Genomic DNA, 25796 nt, shown 5'->3' with positions numbered 1-25796 from the left:
CAATGACTAGAGACAATAGTGGTAATAATGATAGAGGTCATGCCACATGATAACTGCCTCATGTAGGCCTATTTCACTATTAAATGCTGAGGCTTAGATCCTTGCAAAAGTCCCAGCATCAAGATTGCAATGCGTCATATTGCCTTAGTCCATCCGGACCTATCAGACTCTATATTAAACAGGGGAACAAAACTCAATCTTTGAAGGCTATATGGGTGTACTGAGTGCAGGAGTGGAGTGCAGGAACGTATGCTGGTGATGTCCTTAGAAACAACTAGAGTGTTTGACACACTGGAAAAGCAATATATGTTTGAAGTGTTGACAAAGATGGGCTTCTGCCCCAGCTACAGGTGGAGGGTCGAGCTTCTCTACATGCAACCATTGGCTAGGTTATGGGTCAACTGAGTGATGTCCAGTCCGGTCTAACTGGGCAGGGAAACTAGGCAGGGTTGCCCCCTGTCACCCGTGATGTTTGTGCTAGCTTTGTAATCACTGGCCTCATAGGTTAGAGGAGGCTCTATGGTTGGGGGATTGCTTTGGCGGGACAAATGGAATTTAATATTCTTCCTTTATGCAGATGTAGGCTGTCCTGTTTTCAGTGTGTGTTTTTGTGGATTTCAGTAGTTTCCTTGTTTTTTCCAAACCTTTTGAGATCAGTGCCTATCAGTATTTATTCAGCTGCTGAGCTACCAAATAGACAAAAACTATGCTTTCCAGTGTTTTCTCCTGCTGAGTTATTTCACTGGCCCTGCTTACACAGGAATCGAAGTCTTGTCACTGGGTGGATAGACAATTTCTCGATGCTTAACGTCATTCCTTTTTTCTGTAAGAAATAATATCCCATAAACCTTTTGCCTTCATCCCTCCTGTTTTGCTAAACTCGTTTTTGTTGGCCTTAGGACTCTGTGTATTTTACTACTACTACTAAGTGCTAAAGTCCTTGGGCTTGCTCCCTAAATCATGATAAAACTGGCCTACACCTGATAGGCAAATTCGTTTACTCGTATGTCCCTAGTAAACTGGGACTACATGTATCCAAAGGCCTGTAAATTAAATGCTACTAGTGGGCATGCAGCACTCATTGCACCACCCACTTTAGTAGCACCTTGAACATGTCTCATGTCTGCCACTGCAATTTAGTCCAGTTTTAAACTGCCATTTCAACTAGCAAAATAAACTTTTGCCTGGCCTAAACCATCTTTTTTAATATATGTATAAGTCACAATTTAGGTAGGCCCTATAGGCCTATGTGGAAGGGTGCACTGTATTTAAAAAAGCAGGATATGTTGTATTAAGCTTCACATGTCCTAGAAATGAAAAACACCAATATTTGTTATTGGCTACCGTAAGGCCAACCTCTCCCACTGGGCAACATTGGGTTATATTACTACATTATTAAATGTTAACTTTTGAATGGGGGAAAGTACAAATATGTTTGGGCATGTAATGGCTCTACTTTTGGGGGCTATGTAATTCTGCCAGAAAGTGAGACAAATAGGACTGGGTGTACATAGGATGGGCCATCCTGCCTGGATGGCTAGTGCCAGAGCTATTCCTTGCCCCACTTACACTTACAAAGGGCTTGTCTCCAGCACACAAAGGAGCCTGACACTAGTCTTTTGTCATCACAGACTTCTTGGAGCCTTGACAGGGAAAGGAAAAACTTTCCAGAAATAGATGTGGGTAAAGTACAGGGAATCCCCTCACTTTAAAGGCTGCCAGCAAATATAAATGTTATAATCTAAGAACACCTCTTATGCACACTCCTGGACCTTCGGACACTACAGAAGGAGGACTGTCTTTTTCCCCAGAGGACCGCCCTGCTGCTTTAGGCCTACCTTGCTCCCCAGAGGGCTGCTGTGCTGCTTGAGGCACTCCTTGGTCTCTAAGAAGGAAAACTTGACCTTCTCATTCACCCCAGGCTAACCTGAGTGACTCCAAGGGTCAGTTAGATGACATCCTGTTCTGACATACAGGGACACAACAAGGTCCAGAGGCCTCCCTGCGACTGCCTAGCTGACCTGTTGGAAGTGGGCCTGCCTGGACCTGCAACTGGGCCAGCCTGAGCTCTCCTGGCCTCTGCTAGAGTGAGTTCTGTGCCGCTTCAGGTCCCGGACCCTTGGCTGGAATCAGAGTGCAGTCCTCTACAAGAAAGATGAAATTGTGATGTTTTGGGCTCTTCGGGACAGCGAATGGGCCTGTTCATGCTGAGACTGTGCTGCCCACGAGGACTGCCAACAGGAAGCTCCAGTACACTCCACTCTTTGCAGAACAGTGACAGGCAATGCAAGATCTGCACTTTGCGTTACAGCAAAGACAGCCTGCGGTGACCTCCAACTCACAGCTCCAGCAACAATAGTCTATGACGCCCAAGCTTCACTCTACAGCAACTTCCATCCACAATGCTCTTCCTGCTCCTTGCGGCCTCCTCCACTATGAACAGAACTCTTCATGTCAGACTTTGAGAAGGTAACTTTTTTAGACCAACTAACCTGGTTCCTGTACTCAGCATGTGCTCCATGGTGGTCTGCCTAAACTTGCGACTTTCTCCTGGTATAGCACAAGCTGATGACTCCGAGTGGCACTTTGTGCTTTTAGGTGCTATATCTGCCTTAAACTTTGAAACTGAATATTCCCAATTTTACTGATTGGATTTTTGTAATTCTGGTACCATTTTATTTATTGAAATTTACTTTATTTTTCTAAATTGGTTTAGGACTTTTTTTGTGTTGGGTTTTTATGTTATTACTTTTTTTCTGTTGGAGCTTTGACCAGTCAGCCATTCAAGTATGGGTATACATTTTATCCTTGTCTTTGATGGAAGGCAGCTACCAGTGCCAGGTGTTTTGCAAAGATTCAGGGTGCAGATTTTAATCTGAATGGAGGAGACCTTAATTTGTAGTGCTGCCCCACCACTGGAATACACAAGAACTGTCCGCAATTTGGATGTATTGGAATATGAAAATATGCATCCTGAAGATCCAGGGAGACGAGCTACTCCCCTTCCGAGAGCATCAGTATTGGTCTCCACTGGCCTGATTGTTTCTTTACCTAAAAGGATCTGGTGTACAATTTGTTTTTAGTTTTTTGATCCTTCTCTATGGCTCCTTTTAGGAGAATGATACAAATTTCTTGCAGATGCATATGATGTTCTTTCCAGTGTGGATGCCACTATTTGAAGAAGCCACAATATCATGTTACTGCTTCCTAAATGGGGGTAAGAGGAGAGAGTCGCCCTCTGGCCTGAAGTACTTAGGTAAGTAGTTGGGCAGTTGGTAAGAATAAAGCTTTCTTCTGGTTGTCCTGGGAGCATGGATGGAACACTCCTTTTCCCTTTGTTGATGCTTTGTCTTAGCCTTGGCCTCTAACAGAATAGTGAACTTAGTCATACCCTATTTAATAATATCTATTTTGGAATAATATATTTCATGGCCTACAAGTTGGGCAATACTCTATAGGCTCTGAATCTTCTTGATCCATGAGTGAAGATGGGGCAACTGTATGGTAAAGCTCCTAGGGCGTTTGCTGTGTCCGTCTTGATGTTCTGCAGGGTGTCATCAACATGTTATCGAAAAACAAAGCATGACTATCCAAAGACATAGCCTACAATTTTCCCTGGCCTTCTGGGTGGAAAGTTGTTGAACAAAACCATCCCAGTCTGCGCAGGACTGCTGTTGCTGCAAGTTGACAGAAGCTTGTTTTGGAAATATCCATTGTTGAGTTGATGTAGGTAGCTGATGCATTAGTGCCTTACTCGACAATGGCCTTACCTTCTTCTCGTCTGTCCTCCAGGGATCAAGTTGACAAGGGACAAAATGTTGTGACACATCTGGTGAACATCTTGTTGAAGGATGGTGAAAGCATTTGCATCTTTAATGGATGTTGCTGCCATAGAGCTGACTCGCTGTCCTACATTGTCTATGTGGCTGCCATTCTTGTTTGGAGTTGCTTAAGTTGGAGTGACATGATCAACATTGAGTCATGTTCAGAATGATAGAGTCGAGCTGTTAGTGGCCAGCAAAGCATGATGCCCTGCATTTCTTCTGCCGACAGGAAGGATTAGAAGGCGATGGATTTAGTAGCTGCAGACTGGTTCCTGAAATCATTAAAAAACTGCCGCTCCCTGTAAGTTATAGGCAGGTCAAACGTCTTTGGCACTCTTTCCAGTAGAGAATAAAAGGCAGCAATGTCATCTGAGAGAAAGAATTAGGATTGTGTTGCTGATTTGTTGACTTCTTTAGACACAATGGGGGTCATTACGACCTAGGCGGTCTTTTCAAAAGACCGCCGAGGCCGTGGGAGACAGAATACCGCCATTGCCGGTGGTATTTCTGTCTCCCTATTATGACATTACCGTCCGCTGGCCCAGCGGAAATGTCACATCAACATTGCAACCGGCTCGTAATAGAGCCGTCGGCAATGCTGATGTGCAGCGGGTGCAGTAGCACCCGTCGCGCATTTCACTGCCCGAAATTCGGGCAGGGAAATGCGCAACGGGGCTATGCCTGGGGGCCCCTGCACCGCCCATGCCAAGTGCATGGGCAGTGCAGGGGTCCCCACGGGCACCCCAAGTCCCCTTACCGCCGGCGTTTCCATGGCGGTGTGTACCGCCATGGATAGGCCGGCGGTCGGGGACTCATAATACCCAGGGCAGCGGTGCTTGCACCGCTGCCCTGGGGATTATGACGCCAGGCGGAATCCTGGCGGGAAAATGGAGGGGCCGGCGGTATGGCAATTCCGCCACGGTCATAATTGCTGGCGGAACACCGTCAGCCTGTTGCCGGTGTTACCACCAACATACCGCCGGCCGCCAGGGTCGTAATGACCCCCAAAGTAGTCTCACAATCTTTGACATCCAGGGCTACATTATCATTCTGCCCTTCTTTCTCTTATTCCTTCAAATCTGACAGATGTATCGATGAGACAGGGCATGGAATTGAGGCTGGTGTTATGGCAGTAGGCAGGGGCCGGGCAGTCTGGAGGCATCTCTTGTTGAAGCTATATAGGAGGTAGTTGTACACATAAAGGACGTTGTGGTATCAGTGTGCCAAGGAGGTAGGTGAATTGGCATTTAAGGTTGGTGAGGTAGTAACCTCTGGAATGTGTCCATCATTTGTGTAGCATGACCATGAAAGCCGCAGGAAGCTGCATTATTGGAGGCTCCATGTAGGGGCTTGCAAGTTTTGAAATAATTTCTTGGGTGGACTTCATCTGTAAAGATCTGAGGCTGATATTCCTCTCGGCATATGCCTTCTTTTTATAAAGAGGTACACAGAACATGTGCCCAAGCACAAAACAATAGGTTGCATCAGATGCTTGCTCAAGGTCATTGATATCTGCTTCAAACTCTGAGTCTAGCATGAGCAGTGGGAGGTGCATGGAAACCTTCAACAGAAAATGCAGGAAAGACAAAGCTAGAATTTCTGTCATTGATGTAGCCGTTTTTGATAGTATAGTAGCCGCTCCCATCGATGGGAACATTGTAATTGTCATTGATAGAACAGTCGACAGGAAGGTGAATATCATCACATGGCTCACTGATCGTGTTGTCATCGGTGAAGGTTGTTGTTGAAGGGACTGTCGGCAAGAGCAGCTTCTTGGTTGCCCACGATGGGAAGCTGCCAATGGATTTTACTGGTGAGGTGGCAGTGGACCTGATAGTATCCACTGATAAAACCTTTTTCATTAGGGATGAAAACTTGATCATAGAAGGCTTGGCGGCATGTCTGAGAGGATGTCAGAGCACTGGAATTTTACCCAATGTGTTGTGCATGTCGTTCCTCCTATTAATGCTTTTCTTAAAAACATATGTTTATTTGTATTTCAGACAATCTTTACATTCAAATCTTGACATCTCAGTCTGTACCTATCATTCCAAAGAACATGATTTACATATGGGAAACATCAGATATATCATCAATGGTCCCAAACTTTTCTTTTGTGATAAGGGTGACGTATAGTTTGAAGATCCATTATAAAAAATTACTTGGAGACAATGCCTTTCTTTTTCCACCCTTCATGTCTCACCTTAGTCATGACCAAAAACCCAGAATATGTAAAGCTTTGAAAGAAGTCACACGGTCCTTCCATGTCTCACTTTCATGTAGATTAAGTCTCAGGTGTATGAAAGAGGGGAATCACAGATGCCTCCATATTGTAAACTAATGACAGACCAAACTATCTTGGGGGTCGCACATGCCAATTCGTAGTAAGAAGGGCCACATAACAGATAAAGAGAAGGAGGATATCTTCATAAAGACCTATAGGAGACCCTTAGGTTTCCAGAGGTGGAGATGGCAATTCCAGCAATTTCGGGGCAGGTGGGGGGCAACATGGCCGGCAGAGCTATTATCTAATATATGGGGAGGGTTTCCAAAGGGCACCACTGGGTGTTACGCTTAGAGTCCATTCTTTCCTTCTTTTGGCTCTCCAGGGGAGTCTCCCTCGTCCCACTCTGCCAACGTTCTATGCTGTCTGAGCCTCTTCTGCAGAAGTCTCTGGGTGTTCCCAAGCCTTCAATACTTCTGACCACAACCCCGCTATTGGACGTTGCTGCACTCCTCTAACGACATCATGAATCAGGGCCATCTTCTCAGCCCTAGCTCATACGGTGGCATCCTGCATCCAAGTACCAAACACTGGCCCTGCTGTCGACTTTCAAGCCATTGCAATTCTTCTCCTAGCTAACACTAGAGCCAGATCCAAGAATCAAGAACCAACCTTACATTTCCGGGGTCTACGAAACAGTCCCAGCAAGCAAAACTCCTGAAGGCTGTCCATAGAGGGGAATATCTCAATTCCCAGGTATTTAAAAGTTGAGGGGGAACAAGATAAGCCCTGCGGGATAGTCAACAGCTTCTTTCGGTCTTGGCTTTGTTCTTTTTTAATGCTTTTTATGTGGAAGGTCTATGTGGTTCTTTTTTTAGCCATCTTTGTGAAAGTGCTTAGTGGTTTTTCCCAGATGAAAGGGCTTCTCCTGTAGAAGGGGGAATCCTCTTCTTTTCTAGCAAGTTAAAAGCCTACCTATAATCTCTGTCCTTAAGGGTCTATGATAGAAACCTCTTTCAGTTATTGCTGCAAGGAATTTCATGAGTGGAAAGAAGGCAATAAAACACTAATCGTGAGGCTATCAGTACAGATATTCTGTATGCAATCTAAGCACGACTTGTAGAGAGATCTTTTTCAACCGTAGTGTCAGTTAGTGACAGTTAGCAGTACTCTGGGCCAGTGAGGAGATGAAAATCTCAGAAACTGCCTTAAAACAACTCACAATTTGAACAAAGCTAAAGATATTACTTGCTGAAGTCCAGAGGTGATGAAATGGACATCAAGGAGTAACAAGTATAAGGTCAAAAACAGGTTAGAATAGAGCTCTTCTCTGGAATTACCTCATGCATGACATGCAGTAGAAATCTGAGCTGTAGTGGCCAAGGAAGAGTAGAGGACAAGTTACTCACCTTTAGTAACGCCTTATTTGGTAAAGATTATATCTAGCTGCAGATTCCTCACATTTGAATTTTTCCCAGGCATCAGACTCGATCTGGGATATTTTCGTGAGCAGTACCCCTGTGCGCCAGTAGATGGCGGCGATTGGCTCTGCTTCTATCGTCAGCATCATCCACAACGGACATGACATCACGGGTCCTATATAGGCGCCAACCAGGCACGCCCACGTCAGTTTCTCTTTGCTACTTTCCACGCCAGAAATGCAGAGCCATGAAGAACACGGACTACTGGTTGTGTCAAAGCTAAGGTCCTGAAAGGGGATTCCCTGCCCCTATAAATCAGTTCAGAGAGCGGGGATGATGGGTGAGTGGGTAAGAAATCTGCAGTTAGATATAGTCTGTCCCAGATAAGGCAATACTGAAGGTAAGTAACTTGTCCATCTGATAGATACTTCTAGCTTCAGATTCCTTACCACTGAATAGATAACCAAACAATGCCATCCCAGGAAGTGGGTCTGTGAACAAGTTCAAACTAGAAAGTCCTGAAGGACCAAAAGGGCAAAGTGCCCAACCCTATGGGCCCGACTGCCCAAGCAGTATTGTTTGGTACATGTGTGCAGAGATGCCCACATTACTGCCTCGCAGATGTCCAGGATTGAAACTCCACATGCTAATGCAGCATTTGCAGCTTTAGCTGGGGCAGAATGAGTGTGAAAACTCTGAGGGGGTTGCTTCCTGGCCAGTGGGTAGCAGATCTTAATGCAGAGCACGACCCATCTAGAGATGGTCCACTTCTCCACTGCTCAACCTTTCCTCACACCCACATACCCTACAAAGAGTTGGTCATCCACCCGGAACTGTGTTATATGATCAAGGTGAAACCCCAATGCTCTTTTTGGGTACAGGCAGGGGAATCTCTCCTCTTTCTTAAAAGAATGTTGGGGTGCACAGAAAATAAACAAGTTGATGGACTGGCCTATATGAAAAGATGTGACCACTTTTGGCAGAAAAGAGGCCTTCATGTGAAGCACCACTTTGTCAGGATAGATGGAAAGGTAGGGCGGCTTAGATGTTAAGGCCTGCGGCTCACTCACTCTGAGGGCTGAGGTAACTGCCACACGGAAGGTTGGTTTCAAAGTGAGGAGCCTGAGAGGACATTTGTAGAGAGGCTCAAAAGGAGCACACATCAGAAAGGTCAGAACCAAATTCAGATCTCACTGGGGCATAATGAATGGTGATAGAGGAAAAATGTATAAGACCTTTGAGGAACATATGTACAAAAGGAGACAAATAAGGAGGGCTGATCAGGCAACTGTAAAAAAAAACAGAAATTGCAGAACAATATCCCTCAAGAGCGCCAGAACAGAGCCCTGCTGGGCAAAGGAGAGGATGAACAACAGGATCTCAGAGAGAAGGGCAAAAAGGGGGTTGACAGGCTTGTCTTTGTACCATGCCACAAATCTCTTCCAACAACAGAAGTATATCGTTTTGGTGGATGGACGTCTGGCTGCCAAGATGACGTTACAGATTTTGGGAGGCAGGTCAAAAGCTGTCAACTGCCACTGCTCAGTCTCCAAGCAAGAAGGTGGAGAGCGGACATGTTCAAGTGGAGAGCTCTCCCTGGCTGCAGAGACAGAAGATTATTTTAAAATGGCAATCTAATCGGAGGATCGATATTCATGTTCAGCAGCTTGGGACACCAGACTCTCCATGCCAAGTCCGGAGCCACCAGGATTACTTGGGCCCAATGGTTTTTGATCTTCTTGGAAAATCCTTGCAGAAGGAGTATGGATGGAAAGGCGTACAGGAGATCTGAACTCCAGTGGAGACGAGAAGTGTTTCTGAGCGACTGCCGCCTTGGAAACTCCAACACGCAAAACTGCCGACTGTGCGATCTCTGCAGAGGCGAACAGATCTAACCAAGGGTCTCCCTATTGCTGAAAGAAACCTTGTGCCACATCCAGGTGGAGACGCCATTTGTGATCCGCAAGGCATTTTCAAATAAGTTTGTCCGCTCTGGTCTTCACATACACATGATGAACCACCAGGCATATGCCCTGATGTTCCAGCCACGTCCAGAGGTGCAGAGCCTCTTGACTAAGGGTCAACAACCCCACTCCGTCCTTTTTCCTGCAGCACCACATGGGAGTGGTGTTTTCTGTGAACACCTGTACCATCTTTCCCTTGATAGAGGGAAGAAAGGCTTTCAATGCCAGCTGGATCACACGGAGCTCCAGCATGTTGATGTGGAGTCCAGTTTCCTCCAGAGATCAGATGCCTCTGATCTCCACCTCTCCCAGGTGGCTGCTCCATCTTAGAAATGATGCATCTGCCACTACTGTCATATCTGGTTGGGGAATGAAGAGGGATCTGCCTCGGACTCAGCTGCTTTTTGTTAACCACCACAGCCGATCTTGCACAGTTCCCTTCGAGATCCAGGCTCTGTCGGATAGATTTCCCTAATACTGCACCCACTGAACTTCAGGCCCCACTGCAGAGCACGCATATGCCATCTGGCATGTCTTACCAGCAGGATGCAGGAGGCCATGAGGACCAGCAGCCTCAGAGTCATTCTCAATGAAATCTAGGAAAGAGGCTGAAACATCGGTATCATAGTCTGAATATCCTGGACTTGCTGCTTGGGAGGATAGGCCTGAAACTGCACTGTGTCCAGAACAGCTCCGATGAAAGGATGCATCTAAGAGAGAGTTGGGGTGAATTCGGCATGTTTATAATGAACTCCAGTGAATGCAGGAGGTCCCCCATACTCTTGAGTTGAGAGATGACAGCCTGAGGTGAAGTCCCCTTCAACAGCCAGGCATCGAGATAGGGGAAGACTGAAAACCCTGATGTCTGCAGCTGAGCTGTAACCACCACCATCACCTTGGTGAACACCCGAGGGGCACTAGTAAGGCCACAGGGGAGCACAGTGAACTGAAAGTGCTCATGACCAACTGTGAACCAAAAGTAAAATCTGGGGGTAGGCAGGACGGGGATCTGAAAATAACCGTCCTGCAAGTCCAACGCTACCCTTCAGTCTCCTGGTCCAGGGCAGATAGGACCTGAGCCAGAGTGAGCATCTTGAACTTCTTCTTGAGGAAAAGATTGAGAGAACAATGGTTCAGAATATGGCAGAGACCTTTGTCTTTTTTGGGGACCAGAAAGTAGAGGGAATAGCAACCACGGCCTACTTCTGGCACCAGAACGCCACTCCATGGCTCCCTTGGCCAAGAGAGCCATAACTTCCTCACAGAGAAGGAACTAATGATCCTCTGTATTCCGATCGAAGGATGATGGCATGGATGTAGGGGTGGTCTTGGAGGGGAGGGTGCAGTTCCTTCGGACTATCTGCAAAACCCACATGTCAGATGTAATGGATAACTAGCAGAGCCGGCCATGGCAAATCCTGCCACCAACTGACCAATGGTGGGGGCGAGTCAGACTACAAAAGTTAAGAGGCTGCTGCAGAGAAAGGGGGGCTGTGGACTGACCAGACCACTGACCACGAGGTCAATGCATCCTGCACCCTTGGCCACACAGAGGCTGGGTAGCATGTGCGGCACAGTGGCTGATCAAGAATAGGCGCAAAGGTAGACCTTTCTATAGCCACGAAAGGTGAGAAAGGCAGATTGAGGGGGACAAGGGGCCAGCGTGAAGCCCAAGGACCTGACCGCAGCCCGAGAAACCTTGAAGCGCTTGAGCGCCGAGTCTGCCTTGTCTCCAAAGAGACGGGTGCCATCAAAGGGTGTGTCCATCAAAAAAGCCTGTACATCCCCTGGAAAGCCAGACATCCTCAGCTAGGTGTGGTGCCTCTGGGCCACTATCAAAAAACTGTATCTAGAGAGCCCGTCCTGTCAAGTCTGCCACAAATTGTGAACTTTGCTGCATCTCTTCCTTCGGCAACAGCCTGAGTACAGCCCAGGTCTCTTCCGAGATCTGTGGTAGCACCTGTGCAACCATATCCCTCAGCATGTGGGAATAATGGCCCAAAAGTCATGTGGTGTTCACAAACCGCATTGCAAGGCTGCAGAAGAAAATATCTTCTTCCCAAGTGACTCCAACATTTTGGATTCCCTGACCGGGGGAATGAAAGAGAAATCACCACAGTAGGCAGAGGCTTGGACCACCCAGCTCTCAAGGGTGGGGTGTTGCATCAAGAAACATGGGTCCCCAGGAGCTGTGTGACAGTGGCAATCGTCCTGTTCACAAGAGATTAGTCTAGATGGCCCCTGAGGGCAGATGAAAGTCCAGGACCTCAGCTGCCCTCCTCACCACCATAGCGAAAGAAGCTCCCTCCTATGTAACCATGGTAGGGGGAGACAGCATGCCAGTAGCTGGAGAAGTGTCCAGTCCACTGGCCTCACCCAAGTCTTCAAGCCAGTCCATTTCTTCGTGGGGCTGGCATTCTAAAGGGATGAACGACCCCTCCAGAATATGCCCAGAGCCTAGCCATAGGCAAAGGGCTTAGGATCCGAACTATGAGGCAAGTCTCCTGCCGCGCCGAAGACAGCGTCATACAACGCCCAGCCGGCTCCATGTCGCAGTAGGGAATTACAATGGGGATGGCACCGCTCGTGTGTAGGGACGGCACCAGGAGTATTGTTTGGACTGATGTCTGGGAACGTCGAGGTGGTATGACCGGCACCGGTCCAGATCCAGGACTGGATGCCTGGGAGCTCCTTGGTGCAGGGGCTGGAGCTGCCAGCTCGGAACCCAAATGGGTTAAGGCGCTCCAGCAAAGTCGATCTGGCAAAAAATAAAGTGCATGGCCTCATAAAACTCTCAGAGTTGAGCAGGGGACACTCTAGTCCCTGGAAACTCGGGGAGGAATGTAGTTGGCTATGGGGCAGGTTCCTCAGGATGAGGCCTAGAGCGTCAATGCTCCCTCATCTCATCAGCTGACGGATGAAGAGAAGTCGAAGAGCGCTTCCACTTCTTGGATTTTTTCTTGTGCCTCGACTTACCCGACTGTCCCAAGGACTTGGAGTGGGACGATGACGACTTTGAACTCCGTGACTGGTCCTGAGACCTTCCTCTTGACAAGGACCTTGACTTGGAAGGAGTCGTGCACCAGGCTGTCATCAGCTTTAGGGACCACTCCCTCAAAGCCTTTGGATGCATGGCTCGGCACTCGGAGCATGACTTTGGGTCGTGGTCTAGACACCAAGGACACACGCAGTGTGGATCCATCACAGACATCGCTTAATGAAAGGATCTGCAGGGCTTGAATCCTATGTTCCTAGAAGGCATACTAAACACACTAGGAGTGAAACTTGAAAAAGTCTCGACAAAAAGTTGGGAAAAAAAGTCAAAATGTGACTGAGGGGTAGCTCTCTTCAGATCAGCAATTAGCTAGTGCAGAAAGAAAGCAACTAACTTCAGCGCACCTGGGTGGCACCTATGAAGGACCCGCAACGTCATATCTGGCGTGAACGTCGCAGACAACGGATGTGGAGCCAACTGATGCCACCTACTGGCTCACGGGGATACTGCTCATGAAAATTTTACAGATCCAGTCTGATGCCTGAATTCAGAGGTAGGGAATCTGCAGCTAGAAGTCTCTATCAGTTTCATCACTACTCCTATATTGACTGAAGTTCACATTGCTTCAAATGAGATCGATATACTTCTAAATAAACAATATTGTTGAGGACTATGGCCATTTTAACACTTTACTGCTATTACAAGTTACCAGGATTCCCAGCCCATTGATGGGCAGTGAGTCAAGCATTTTGATCTACGAATGATTCAAAGCTGGACAATGTGGTTAATGGGCATTTTTCTACTGTGCACCATTAACCAAAATCTCTGCTACTATTGCAAGACATAGAGGGAAAAGTGGGAGATGACTTGGTACTACTGCTCTTCTCCTGGATATAATCAGAACGGTGACCAGCATGTTTTCACCACTGTAGAAATTTACCACATTACAGAACCACATTCTAAATGCAGCGGGAATGGCTGCTGGCATCGAAAGTACCAGCAAAGCAATACCTATATATTTACCCATCTAATGCATGATTTGGCCTAACTAGGATAGACAGATTAAGAAAAGGGATTTGACACTGTTACATTTAGCATAGCTGCCCTGAGGAGTAGCCAGAAGTAAGGGGGAAGAGTAATATTTTCTTTCATTGATGTGTTTAGTCCCAACTGGATGTTGCTGCCCTAAATTGATAAGAGCTTGGAAACCACACAACCAGAAACATGATAATGGTCATATATACTGTCTAAGTGGCTTCTACACTTACCTTAAGTTACTCTTTCACGTTTTCACTACCTGGAACACTACCTGGAGCTTTTCCTAAGAATCATTAGTTATGAGGTTAGCTCTAACCATAGCTCTGTTGGATAAAACCTGGGGCAATAACGAACGGACACCTTGCATTTCTAAAAATGTCAGCTCTCTGGTTTTGCAAGGAACTAAAATAAAGTCTTGGTTTCATCCAGTGAGCCTGTGCCCAATGTCAGTACTCAAAACTGAACGTTCCATGTGTACCTCTCATACCTCTTCACTGTGTAACTTATTGGTATCAAGTGTTATTTTAGAACTATGAGAAATCATTGTTAGGCGACCTCGTGAAAAGAGAGGTACGGTACGTTTCTGTGACTTCTACCTGCCAGTGCTTGCATTAGGTACCATGGCTGACCTGATCAAAAGCCATTTTGTAGAGGTGATCCACCATCATCCAGACCTCTTTTGGGATATCCAGTGGCTTTTCATTCCCGGAGTAAGACTGTATCATTTGAAGTGGCATCAGTGTCTGAAACATAAACACATTATTTTGGGTTATTGTGTAACAAACAATTAAGCAGACTTCAATTTAGTGAAATTTACCTGCTTACAAAATCCAGAATCTACGAAGAATACAGAAAAATAACACATCCAGAATACTGTAAGTGAAACCATTTCTACTAATAACCATGAATAATGGCATAATGGCATAAAGGAATACTGCCACTGGGGATCCTAAGTAACATTTTCTTTCAGTGCTTAAATGGTAAGCAGGTTTAAACACTGAATAGATGTATAATCACATTTGAATAATGTACAAAGTGCTGTGAGTAACAATGGGATGCTTGCAGAGGACTTTGAAACTCACAGTATGCTTTTATAACATTGATCCCACCTTTTCCACTCACCTTGAACCGTCTGATCAAATATTACTTTATGTCAAGAGTGAAGGCTGACACCATGTATTAAACTCTTCAAAGCTACATCTACAGAAGTGCACATTAAGAAACAGACAGATAAAGAAGTCTTCCAGAACAATAAAAACGCTGGCTACATTCTAAAGCCTTCCTCTTTAGAATGCTGCTCCCACACAGTTAAGTATCTCTTTAGTTAATATTTGGGATACATTATGATGAACATCATGATCAGGGGAATAACAGTATTAAAGCAGGTGCACAGGGACCAAGGGACACAGGTGGATGGGAGCCTCAACATCCAAATTCTGTCTGCATTTGTCTACTGAGGCCGATGGCTCATTTTCCTTGTGCATTTAGTTTCTATAAGGAAAGTGTTGTGGTTAATATTACTAAATGAAGCATTATTATTATAGATACAATTAGAGCTACTTAATAGAATCCTACCAAGTAGTCTGGTGGAAATTACATTTTCAGTGATGCATGGGCAGAAAAGGAAACAGGTACTGACAAAGCCAATCGGTATGGCCATTGGTGCTACAATGGGTTATTTTCTCTAATGCAAACATATGTCACCTAAATAAAATGAACAAATGCAACAACCTAAACGATGCTGTCACATACACAATACATTTTTTAAAATGAGAAAACAAACAAATAAGGTGGCTGCTTTACTAGTGACTTTTGTAAAGTAGCAAGCCTTTCAGTTTACCAAGCAGTTTATTTATATTTGTATAGGAGTCACGAGTAAATCATCACCAAATCAAGCACTCAAATTATAGACAGCTACAGGAGTGCTCTCACATTTTATTACGGCAGGCTTAAAAGGAGACATAAAATATAACATAATCTAACTGAGCATCTAAAGTGCAGGCAAAATAAACAGCCATTATTTAGAGTTAATATAAAACCTAAAACATAATAAAGCACACTTGAACCAGGTTTGTCTTCAATTTTGTTTTACTGGATTTCAGTACTGGAAGGTATGCAGAAGTGTTCGCCAGGAGACGACCTATCATTACTTGCCTTAGTGCAACGTAATTGATAATGTATTGACTGGGTAGTGTTCAATGAAACTGTTTTGATTGTCTGAGACAGTGCAACTTGTGGGTTCTCAGCCATGATTAGTTTAGTGTTGAAGTTATTTTATGTGTCTGCTGTAAGCAGTAAAAACACAATCCTCATCTCTGTGTCCTTAATAGATGTATATCTTCCCTTCCTAGTACCTTTCCAAAAAAGAAAGGGTTGTGGGTCCTGGTAGTGTCCGTCCTGATTCTGGGGACCAGATATCCAGAATGGGAAAACTTTAACCCATTAAACTGAAAGACTTGCAAAGAATTAGAGGGTAGGGTTGTTACATCAAATAAAGGTTAGATTTTCACCCCAATGGGTTGTTAGTCAAAAGACATGAGTCTTATTCAGTCGGTCCAAGTTGCATTATCCAATACATTTATTTGGGAACAGTGTGTGCTGCTCTGATAATTTAGAGATAACAAATATGAGTTCAGCCAACACGTGTTTCGCCCCCTAGTGGTGCACAGGTCTGGTGCTTTCTCAAGGCATAATATAATGATCCTGTCATGTGCACGTAGAATAAATTAATGATTCAGGACCTAGTCCAGAGGGATTCCTGTGGGTCAGGGCTGAGGTTGCATACAGTCTGGGAACCACACCACTAGGTATTGCACAAGACCCTGCCTTTCCTGCCCTGGTCCCACACATACTCTAGGGGGTTGGAGACTGCATTATGTAAGGAAAGGCACAGCCCTATTCAGGTTCAAGTGTCAGATCCTATCACCACTCTAGCCCAGGAAGACCCACCAGGATATGCAGAGCATACCTCAGATCCCTTTGTGTGACTGTCTAGAGTGAATTCACAACCAACTCAACTGTCATCCTGTTCCAGGCATGCATTCCACTGCCAGGCAGAGGCACAGAATGGTTAAGCAAGAAAATGCCCACTTCCTAAAACTGGCATTTTCACACACAGAAGTTAAAACCACTTTCACTAAAATACGTATTTTTAATTTGTGAGTTCAGAGACCCCAAACTCCATCTGCTCCCAATGGGAAATCAAACATATTATTTTATTTACTTATAGATATTTCAAGGCAATCCCCATATTAACCTATGGGAGGGATAGGGCTGGCAACAAACTTTGGCAGTATTTCACTATCAGGACATGTAAAATACACCAATACCCATCCTACCTTTAAATACACTGCACCCTGCCCATGGGGCTACCTTGGGTCTACCTTATAAGTGCCTTGCATGTACTAAAAGGGTCGGTTTGTGCCTGGCAAGTGGGTGCTCTTGCCAGGTCGACATGGCAGTTTAAAACTGCACACACACACTGGAATTATAGGTCTGAAACATGTTTACAGGGCTACTCATGTAGGTGGCAGTGCTGCAGGCCCACTAGAACATTTGCTTTACAGGCCCTGAGCACACATGGTGGACTATACTAAGGACTTACTAGTAAATCAAATATGCCAAACATAGATAACCAATCGTAATCACAATTTACACAGGGAGCACTTGCACTGATCAGCAGTTGTAAAGCGCTCAAAGTACCAAAACCATCAAAAACTAAATCCAGCACACAGTGCAAAATACAGGAGGCACAGGCAAAAAGACAGGAGGAAACACTGCAAAAAAGGCAAGTTTCAACACTTGCTGTGGCAGATCAGTGAATTCCCAGTAAATCTGTATAGAAGGCCAATATGGGCTTTACTAGGTTATACAATTCTTGCAGAGTGCTGGTCAGAAATAAAACTGTGTTAGTATGACAAACATGTATGCATTGACAGTAATCCAGTGACACATTTCGGTATAAGAGATAGGAGGTGAGTGTGTATGGGAGCATATCCTCCAGCATGGTAGATTTGGTAGAGTGCAGAACAGCTAGTAGGTGCTGGGATCACGCAGAGCGCGCTAACTTCTTTTTGCTGCTCGAGTAGATTTTCTACTTGAGCAGTAGCTTCCTCAACGTGAGCAGCAGCTTTTTCATCGCCAGTGGTCACGGTCTACCGCAACGCTCACGTTCAGAAATCTCGCTTGCCAACTTAGCAATTTCTCTCAATCGCGCTCACCCTTAGAGAAAAAAATCTGCTCTGCATCACTTTGCTGAGTTTTTCAACACTCCACGTGGAGTGCAAAGTGGGAAACTTTGCAAATTCTGCCGGCAGAGTGGAATTCTTAGCACTCCCCTACAGCACAACATCCCCGGTAGAATCTGTCTTCCAGTGCATTGCAATGAGCCAACAGACTAGCAACATTGCCAAATTTATGAATTGGCTACTTGCTTCTTCCATTTTGGGACTGTTTCAATGAACCTAGAAGGGCTCCCTCCATCTACTGCTTCTGAAACTGTCGCCCATTAGTATACCATAGCTGGGCAAGCCCAGAACATGTGTAGGAAGTCTTCTCCCTGCTGGAGACATCTGGGACACCTCGATGAGGAAACAAACATCCAATGCAGATGGGCAGGAGTGAGGTGGGCCCTGTGAAGTATATTATGCTGGATGTACTGAAACTTTGCTTTCCATGATACTTTCCTAGTGTAATGTAACACTTTCTCCCATTCCTTCTGAGTGAACTCCCTGCACATGGCCGCTTCCCAACAATCCCAGGATGCTGCCAATGGGTCTCGGGTGGTGTAGGCCAGCGCACAGAACATTCACTTGACAAGTTTACATCCACATCCCCTAATGTAGTGTGTGTGTATTAACAGATGCTGTGAAGGTTCAGTGTCTGTTATTTCCCAGTGTCGTTCAAGCATCTCCAGGAGACTACCATATGCCAGAAGGTGTCCCACCAGGAGGGTACTCCGCTCCTAAAGCTGCTCGTAGGACAGAATATCACCATCAATGAACAAGTCACCTATAGCGTGCACTCCTGCGCCTCCCAGGTTTCCATCCCCGCCGTGCCTAACTTTCGAGCAAAGGGTTATAGGGAGCTTAATGGAATCTCGGGGCGTATCTTGGTATGTGCAACATAATCCGTACACTGCGCTGGAAGTTGAGGAAAGTGATTCGAAACAAACTGTTTGCCCCGTGCGGGAGCCTGGTTCCCAGTGAAAAAGATCCATTGCACCAGCTGCCAGGCTTGAAAGTCATCCGGAACACCCAGCTCCCCCGTAATACAAACCACCAGCCAGCGAGTAGACTACTACAGCTGCAACCCCAACTTTGTATTGATAGTAGTAAATGCATTTCTGAGGTAGGAGAGAGATGTTGCATGTTTACAGACACAACATTTGTACAGTATTGATGATGCTGTTGGGATTACCCTGCCTAAGTGAGGAAGGGGTTAAAGTTGACAGTGGCGCAACTTTGTCTGCTCTGGCTTTCCCTGGCATTTTGTGAGGTACCAGGGGGAATAAACATCCTTTAGTAATAATAGGGACCATGAGGCTTCTCGTTTTGAAAATCAGAGAATATTCCTGGCTGAAGGCTCTTTTACAGGAGACTCCTCAACAAGACCTGAACCCTGGGTAGAAGTGATATATTTGCTTTGTGAGGGGCTTAGATCTCAACAAGACATCCTGTGTGATGGGCTAACATCAAAACTGCCCACTAAAGGCTTGAGCTACAGAACTTTAAGTTGTCACAGATCAAAAGGTTTGTTAGATTACAGTTTAAGTAAAGGAAAAGCAAGTGGTAAAGATTCTTTGGTTTCTAGGTAAGGAAGTGAGCTTGAATACAAAGACCACCTAAGCCTCACTATAATACCATTTGCGGTGTAATTAAGACCATGTTGACTCCTATTTTATAACTGTTTTATGAAGTGTGTCCCCAGCTGAATATTATGATGTTTGAAAAAGAATTAGAGCAGAGTAAGAAAGGTGTCCTGAAGCATAACAGGTGGTAATTTCCTTTAAAAGTTATATAAACATGCGTCCTCCAACCTTGGCCAGGTGGACGAAGATTATGATGGAGGAAGCTACTGTGTTTGGAAACAAGTGATTCAAGGATCTTTCACTCTGTAGAGCAATGGCCAATCGCATGTTTATGTCAGGTGGTGGGCTTGAGAACATTTTGAAGACAGCCAACTTGCCAAATGCAATAATAAGTTCTTCTTTTTATTTGACAGCATCTTACTTGTTTAGCTTTTATCAGCTTTGAACATGCATAATGTTAGACCCTAGTCTTGATGTGCCACCTAGCCAAGGTCTGACCTTTGGAGCACAACAGATGTCCACCAACTTTGAACTTAGTGAGGAAGGGGCCATAAACTCCCCCATAGACTGAGACTTCATTTCACACTGGATGCAGTGAGAGACACTGCCACCTATGACACCCAGAGAGAAACTGGAACTCACAGCAATGTAATGGCTGTGTGCCTTGAATAAAATCCAGATTTTCAAAAACTCACTTGGAAAATTAATATTCTCCCGGGACAAGAACTGTGTCTTTGTATAGATTAATTTAATTTTTCATAATATGTTTCAAACTGTTTTAATGGTGTGCTACACTCTTCCATCTACAGCCACTGCCTGGACTCCTTTATGATCTTGCCTTCCCTGACCTCTGTATACTGTGTACAACAGCAAATAAAGTCAGATTTATTTGCCTTGTATTATTGAGTGGATCTAGATGTCTGTAAATTTTGGTGACTATACACAGACAGTAGGGGGTGCTGCGGAATATCGACAAAAGTTATACATGTATTGTTTTATACATTTAAAACAAAATGCATAGAAAATCAGTGATGTTATACCAAGCATTGGCAACAAAGATCTGCCTGAAAACGTATGATACATTAAAAAGTAAAGTTTTCTAATCCAAACAATATAATGGTGACTGGCCAACGTTCTTGCATTACAAGTGACCAAGGTACATTGAGTGTTCCTTTGTGTGTCTAAAAGTTTAAACGTTCTTTGACAACATCAGCCATTGGAAAAATAACCATCTTATATGTTGTTTGAAATGATTTCAGAGACTTAACAGGAGGGTGCACAGCATAACTGAAATGGCTTTCTGGGGCAAAGGAAAATGCAAAATGCGTCTTATCTGAGATGATGACCAGGCACGGGGTTTCAGAAGTTCTTACTCCTGTGAGAGGAAGATCAATCCAAAGTCACCAAAACTGAGAAAGGAAAAGTAACTCACTGCAGTTTTCAGTCTGAATCTATTGGGCTGCTTTGCACATTGCATGTTTTTGAGGACTCTTTTAATTGTTTTCTACTTCATAGATAACAATCAATTAAATATGAATATATTTATATGTTCACTCCTCAGTGAATTACTACCTGAGATCAGGTGATCTGGTCATCTTATGTTTGTGCTGATCCACACATTCGATGACTTTTTCAAACACCGCAGAGCTTCTACCATAGTTGATCATTTCGTACTACTCTAGTCCACGTCCTCAAACCTCTTCTCTTATCATCTGTGATGATACAGTATAGCACGTTTCTGTATTTCAATATGGGACCCACATTTAAAAAAATGTTTTAGGGTAACCTCTGTCTTCAAACATATTCTTCTGCTAACATATACCAGTCCGTTTTTGTGCACCAATTTGCAAACAATATGATTTCAGTACTCGGATCACTCCCCCCCCCCCCACCCACCGCCCAGGGCCAAGAAATCTCTCTTTAGGGCATTCCCAATCCCACATTACCAAGTTTTCTTCTAATCTTGTTGCTTGGCTATCACTCCAGGTGCCTACTACCTTGAGGTACATCCCTTTAATTTCTGTAATTTGCAGGACTGAACTTATGCATGTATCTAACCTATGCCAAACACCCCCTTAATTTGGAGCACATCCATATGGTGTGAATAAAGAATCCTATATGGCCACTGTCCTTCAGGTATGGGTCTCAAGTGGTTCTCCATATGCTATGAAGCATCCTTCTAGTGTAGTATATTCTGTGGAGTGCTTAAATCTACACTAGCTAAAACCCAGCTCTAATGGCTACATCCCTTGGATGGTGGAGTGTTTCCTCCCACACTGTGCAATTTGAATTCCCCCACATTTTTATCCACTGGGATTTCACTTTGGATAGTCTATCCAGGGTATTACTGAGTAAGGTCTTACAGATCTTGGCGACTGCTTTTGTTGGCAATGATTCTAACAGCACTCTGTGTTCCAAGTGGTTAATGTTAATGTCTGGTATTAGGGCATTAACCAGGGCAGAGACCTTCAATATCGGGCGGAGTCCTAGGTACCTAAAGGCTCCTGTAGGTGCCAGATTGTATTATACTCTTATTTGCTAGAATGTTTTAAATTTTTGTCCCCTTATGTCCTCCAGGGTCCACCCTATCAGTCACATCTCTTAAACTATCCCAGCTCCTTTAGTCTCTCGCTTGTATATTTGGGGGTGAAATTCATCAGGGTGGCAACCCACCCCCAATTCCCCATGCTTGTCATCCACACCCTCACCACAGTCCCTGTATATTTTGGTAGCTGCTTGACCTTATTCACTGTTTAGTGCAGCTGGATAGCCAGAGGTCCCTGTGGCATTACTGTCTACCTTAAGTGTAGGATTATGATACAAAGTACCCTTCATTTAAAAACTACCAGATGTGACACCAAGTAGTATTTTGGTGGCCTGGGATTGCCATGCCACCATCATCATATACTCACCCAAGTCAGTGTGCCCAAAGCAACCCTCGGTAGTCTTCTGAACCACAACAGGGTATGCATGGTTGTGTTTGGTTTCTTTGAAGAATTTCTCCCATACCCCACATGCGGATTTCTGGAGCACCAAGAAGAATTTGGGTAGGAATGTAATTTTATATAGCACCTGCTTGCCTGAAGCAACATAAGTAGAGTACCTGTAGGTGGCCTGCAAATGTCTGCACCAGCTTCACATCATCAGTAACAGTTTCCAGTTTGCTTCTCTGCCTTGTCCTCAACCTCTCGCGAGAGCCACTGAATAGCTATGTGCTGTGTCCTAGCTTCATTTGTCAATAGTGAATGGAATTATCCTTTTGCGTTTTAGTTTTTTCCCATTACTGGATCCCTGTCCTGTTCTTCTAGTTTTGCCTCTTTCACTGCCTGAAGTGTTATACCCTCTTGCTAGTAATTCTACCTTCTGAAATCTGAGTAACAACCATGTCACACCTGCTATGATGCTAAGAGCTAGTCAGTTCCCGAGAAAGAGTTGTGCACATTAGAATTATACAATTAGAATTTCACCAGATGAGTATGAAACAGAACACAATCCATCCATTCCAGCTGACATCATAATACCGATATCACCCCCAATGATGGCTTAACAGTCCACCCTCTATAATTAATATGGCACCCATTTTTTCAACATTTTCTGTGTAATCCTGGTGGGAATAACAATGTTACTTTGTTAATCCTTTCCCCCTTTCAGCATCTGCCAGACACACCTAATCACCCATGCGGGTCTGCCCAGGTGGAACTGACCTGAAATGGTGTGAATCCCCTATGATGACTGCACTCCACTAGCATATTATAAGCCCTGTATGAATTAGTGAGGTGTATCTTCACTGGCTCAATACCGTATCAGTAGCATACCCAAGTCGGACTCATGTAAGCTAGCTAGATCAGTGCTCTTACTGTGGAGGAGGCTCATATCCCAGATCCACTGTACATTCCTTGGGACCTCTCTGATCAGCCACATTTTATGTAGCTGTAGTATTGTCTTAATAAAGGCTAGCAGTAGAAATTCTTATGTTTCTTTATATCATGTCAAACCTGGTCTTATACATAAGACACACTCTTGTATTGAACAATTTAATGGTAAACTACAGACTGTGACACTTTATATGCCCAGAAGTCCTGAAAACCTGGACATCTATTTAAGTAGATTAACTAGTACTTTGCATTGATGGAAACCTGTCCGAGTCAGTGCACGGCATAATTATCAGTGAATATATTACAGATTTCCCAAACAAGGTCAGCAAAATCTATTAGAAGGGCAATAGAAGCAGAGTGTTTATATAAAGTGGGTACTCTTCTTCCAAACTTCTGTAAGTGCAACAGATGATGCAGAAGTTTTCTAAGCAATACCCAATACCAGGATCACTAGGTACATCTGTTCATGGCTCACACTAGACTACATGTCAACTTGGTTGAGATCATTTTTGCAAACTATCTAGCTATATAGCTTCCCAAGCTTTAAAGATTCAAAGATCTAAGAATGTTTTAAGAACTCCTCACTTTGGTTTAACCTTCCTCAGTGTGAATGGAATAAAAACTTACTAAAGTTCAAATGAGGCATATGGTTGCACCTTTTGACTTCATGTTAAGGCTCCTACTGCAGTCTCTTCAGCTGGATTCCTGCTGGAATTTCCTCAAGTTCTTTTTACTACACCTGGCCAACCATATGCATAAGAAAATACTTTTTACGGAGCAACTTCACCTGCTCTCCCACACCATTGTGTTATGGCTTCTAGTGTTTTGAATGCTTTATAAAAAAGGAGAAAACTTAAGTTGATAAATAAATATCTATGTAACTCAGTGAAGCAAACAGTGAGGTGAATCTATTGTTCATGCCCCTAACTCTAGTAAGTGGCATGAGTATCTGAGATCAGTAGTAGTATAATCATTTATTGGTTAAAAAAAAAACACAAACAGTATTAAAAATATGTAAAATATGTAATTAATATCAGAGAATCGACTAAATAAAAGACATGCATTTTACAGACAATTGATTTGTAATATAATCACAAAAAGGTAAGCAAGATGCAGTAGTGCAAAACTGCTGTCATGTTTAATCAAGAGCTGATGTGATGTGCTCTGTATAAAAGAGGTGCCTTCTGCAAATAAACAATACATAATATAGTTATGTGTATAGTGACAAATAAAGTGCAATAGTGCAGGCCTTCTGTCATACGCTCCAGAGCCAATGTGGGATGCAGATGCAATGTACCTTGGTGCTGGTCTTTGTCCCAAAGTGTTGAAGCGTAGATATAGGGCACTGTACTATGTGCAAGAATATGTGCAAAGTGCTAGTATTTAGATGAGGGGACATAACCAAATGTGCTGGAGCAGATATTCCATACGGCGTGATAGGGAGCCGAAAGGATCAGATTGTCCCTAGCAGCCCACCATGAGTATGGCAAGTTCCACGGTTTCTTGTTGAGGTCACTACTGACCATCTTCCTTGTCCCCTTTCTGTATCAGACATTTGCTTGGCAAGGGCTTTAAAAGACTCTAAAAATTATGTCAGACGAACATTGAGAATACTGTTCCTTGGATCTAAGGACTTGATTATCGCTATCCTGCAGGACCAAATCTCTAGTACATTGAATTGGGTTTGCAACATGGTCCCCCGCTGGTAAGCTAGCGCAGGACAAATACAGATGATATGCTGTTGGGTTTCGCCTGTCTGATGACATAAATGACATTTCTGGTCGCACCTTTGGCTTTTTCCTTTCACTTTGGGATGAAATCCAGGTCGGAAGATCACCTAATCTCAGTAAAAGTAGTTTCGCTTGATCTCAAGGGAGTAGGTGGCCTTCAACAAGGGGAGCTTTTTTACGATTTCAACACCAGACATCCAAGTGACCATTATTAATATATTACAAAAGAAAATGGGTAGTAGTGGTCCAATCGGTGCACTTCCTAATGTAAATCCAAGGTACTTAATACTTGTAATTTAAGTCAGGAATAGTCCAAATAAGTTGGATCATGTGTTTTACTGCCCAAAAGAATACATAGGTGTCTACAAGGTGACACCAAACATCTGATTCTAGAAATAACACAGCATTCTCAAGAAGTCCATAGTGACAAAGTCACCTTACGGAAACATTAGGCTCGGACTTATCATGGTCGTTTTTGTACTATGGATAGCTACTTGCTCTTGCATCATTAAGTTGTGACCAGTTTCATACTAACCTACAGACATTTTAATTACCAGTGAGACATTGGAAAGCTCTTACCTATGGGCTCGATGCTGCTTGCGTGATATTTACGTCTCTTACTTAGCTAGCCTTGAAAAAGTCACAAACGTGACAAATCATGTGTTGGCTGTGATTGTGGAACCTTGTTCATCTTGCCACATTGACGTCCATATGAACAATAAACAGATCTTACTACAACCGAACTCAGTTGCCTGACTTTGTCACTATGGACTTCTTGGGAGTGCTGCGGTATTTCTAGAATCATCCATGTGACCATTGGCCACCTCTCCCTTGTCTTCCAGTGGGATTTGCAACTTGATAGATTTATTTACCGCCCTTCTGAATGCTTTGCTGGACGGGTTTAATCACATAGGCC

General features: G+C 44.3%; 1 protein-coding gene across 3 annotated transcripts in view; it reads right to left on the bottom strand.

Moving 5' to 3' along the window:
• INPP5B (inositol polyphosphate-5-phosphatase B) overlaps nt 1–25796 on the bottom strand; it is a 738051-nt gene that overhangs the window by 136904 nt on the left and 575351 nt on the right. For all 3 annotated transcript variants that reach the window (XM_069223977.1, XM_069223978.1, XM_069223979.1), the window contains one exon: nt 14096–14209. In XM_069223977.1, coding sequence (XP_069080078.1) covers nt 14096–14209 — 114 coding nt within the window. The remainder of the gene's footprint in view (nt 1–14095; nt 14210–25796) is intronic.

The sequence above is a fragment of the Pleurodeles waltl genome, chromosome 3_1 (assembly GCF_031143425.1).
Source record: "Pleurodeles waltl isolate 20211129_DDA chromosome 3_1, aPleWal1.hap1.20221129, whole genome shotgun sequence".
Taxonomy (NCBI): Eukaryota; Metazoa; Chordata; class Amphibia; order Caudata; family Salamandridae; genus Pleurodeles; species Pleurodeles waltl.
Note: the sequence above shows the minus strand (reverse complement) of the source record. Positions and strands in the feature narration are given on the sequence as shown.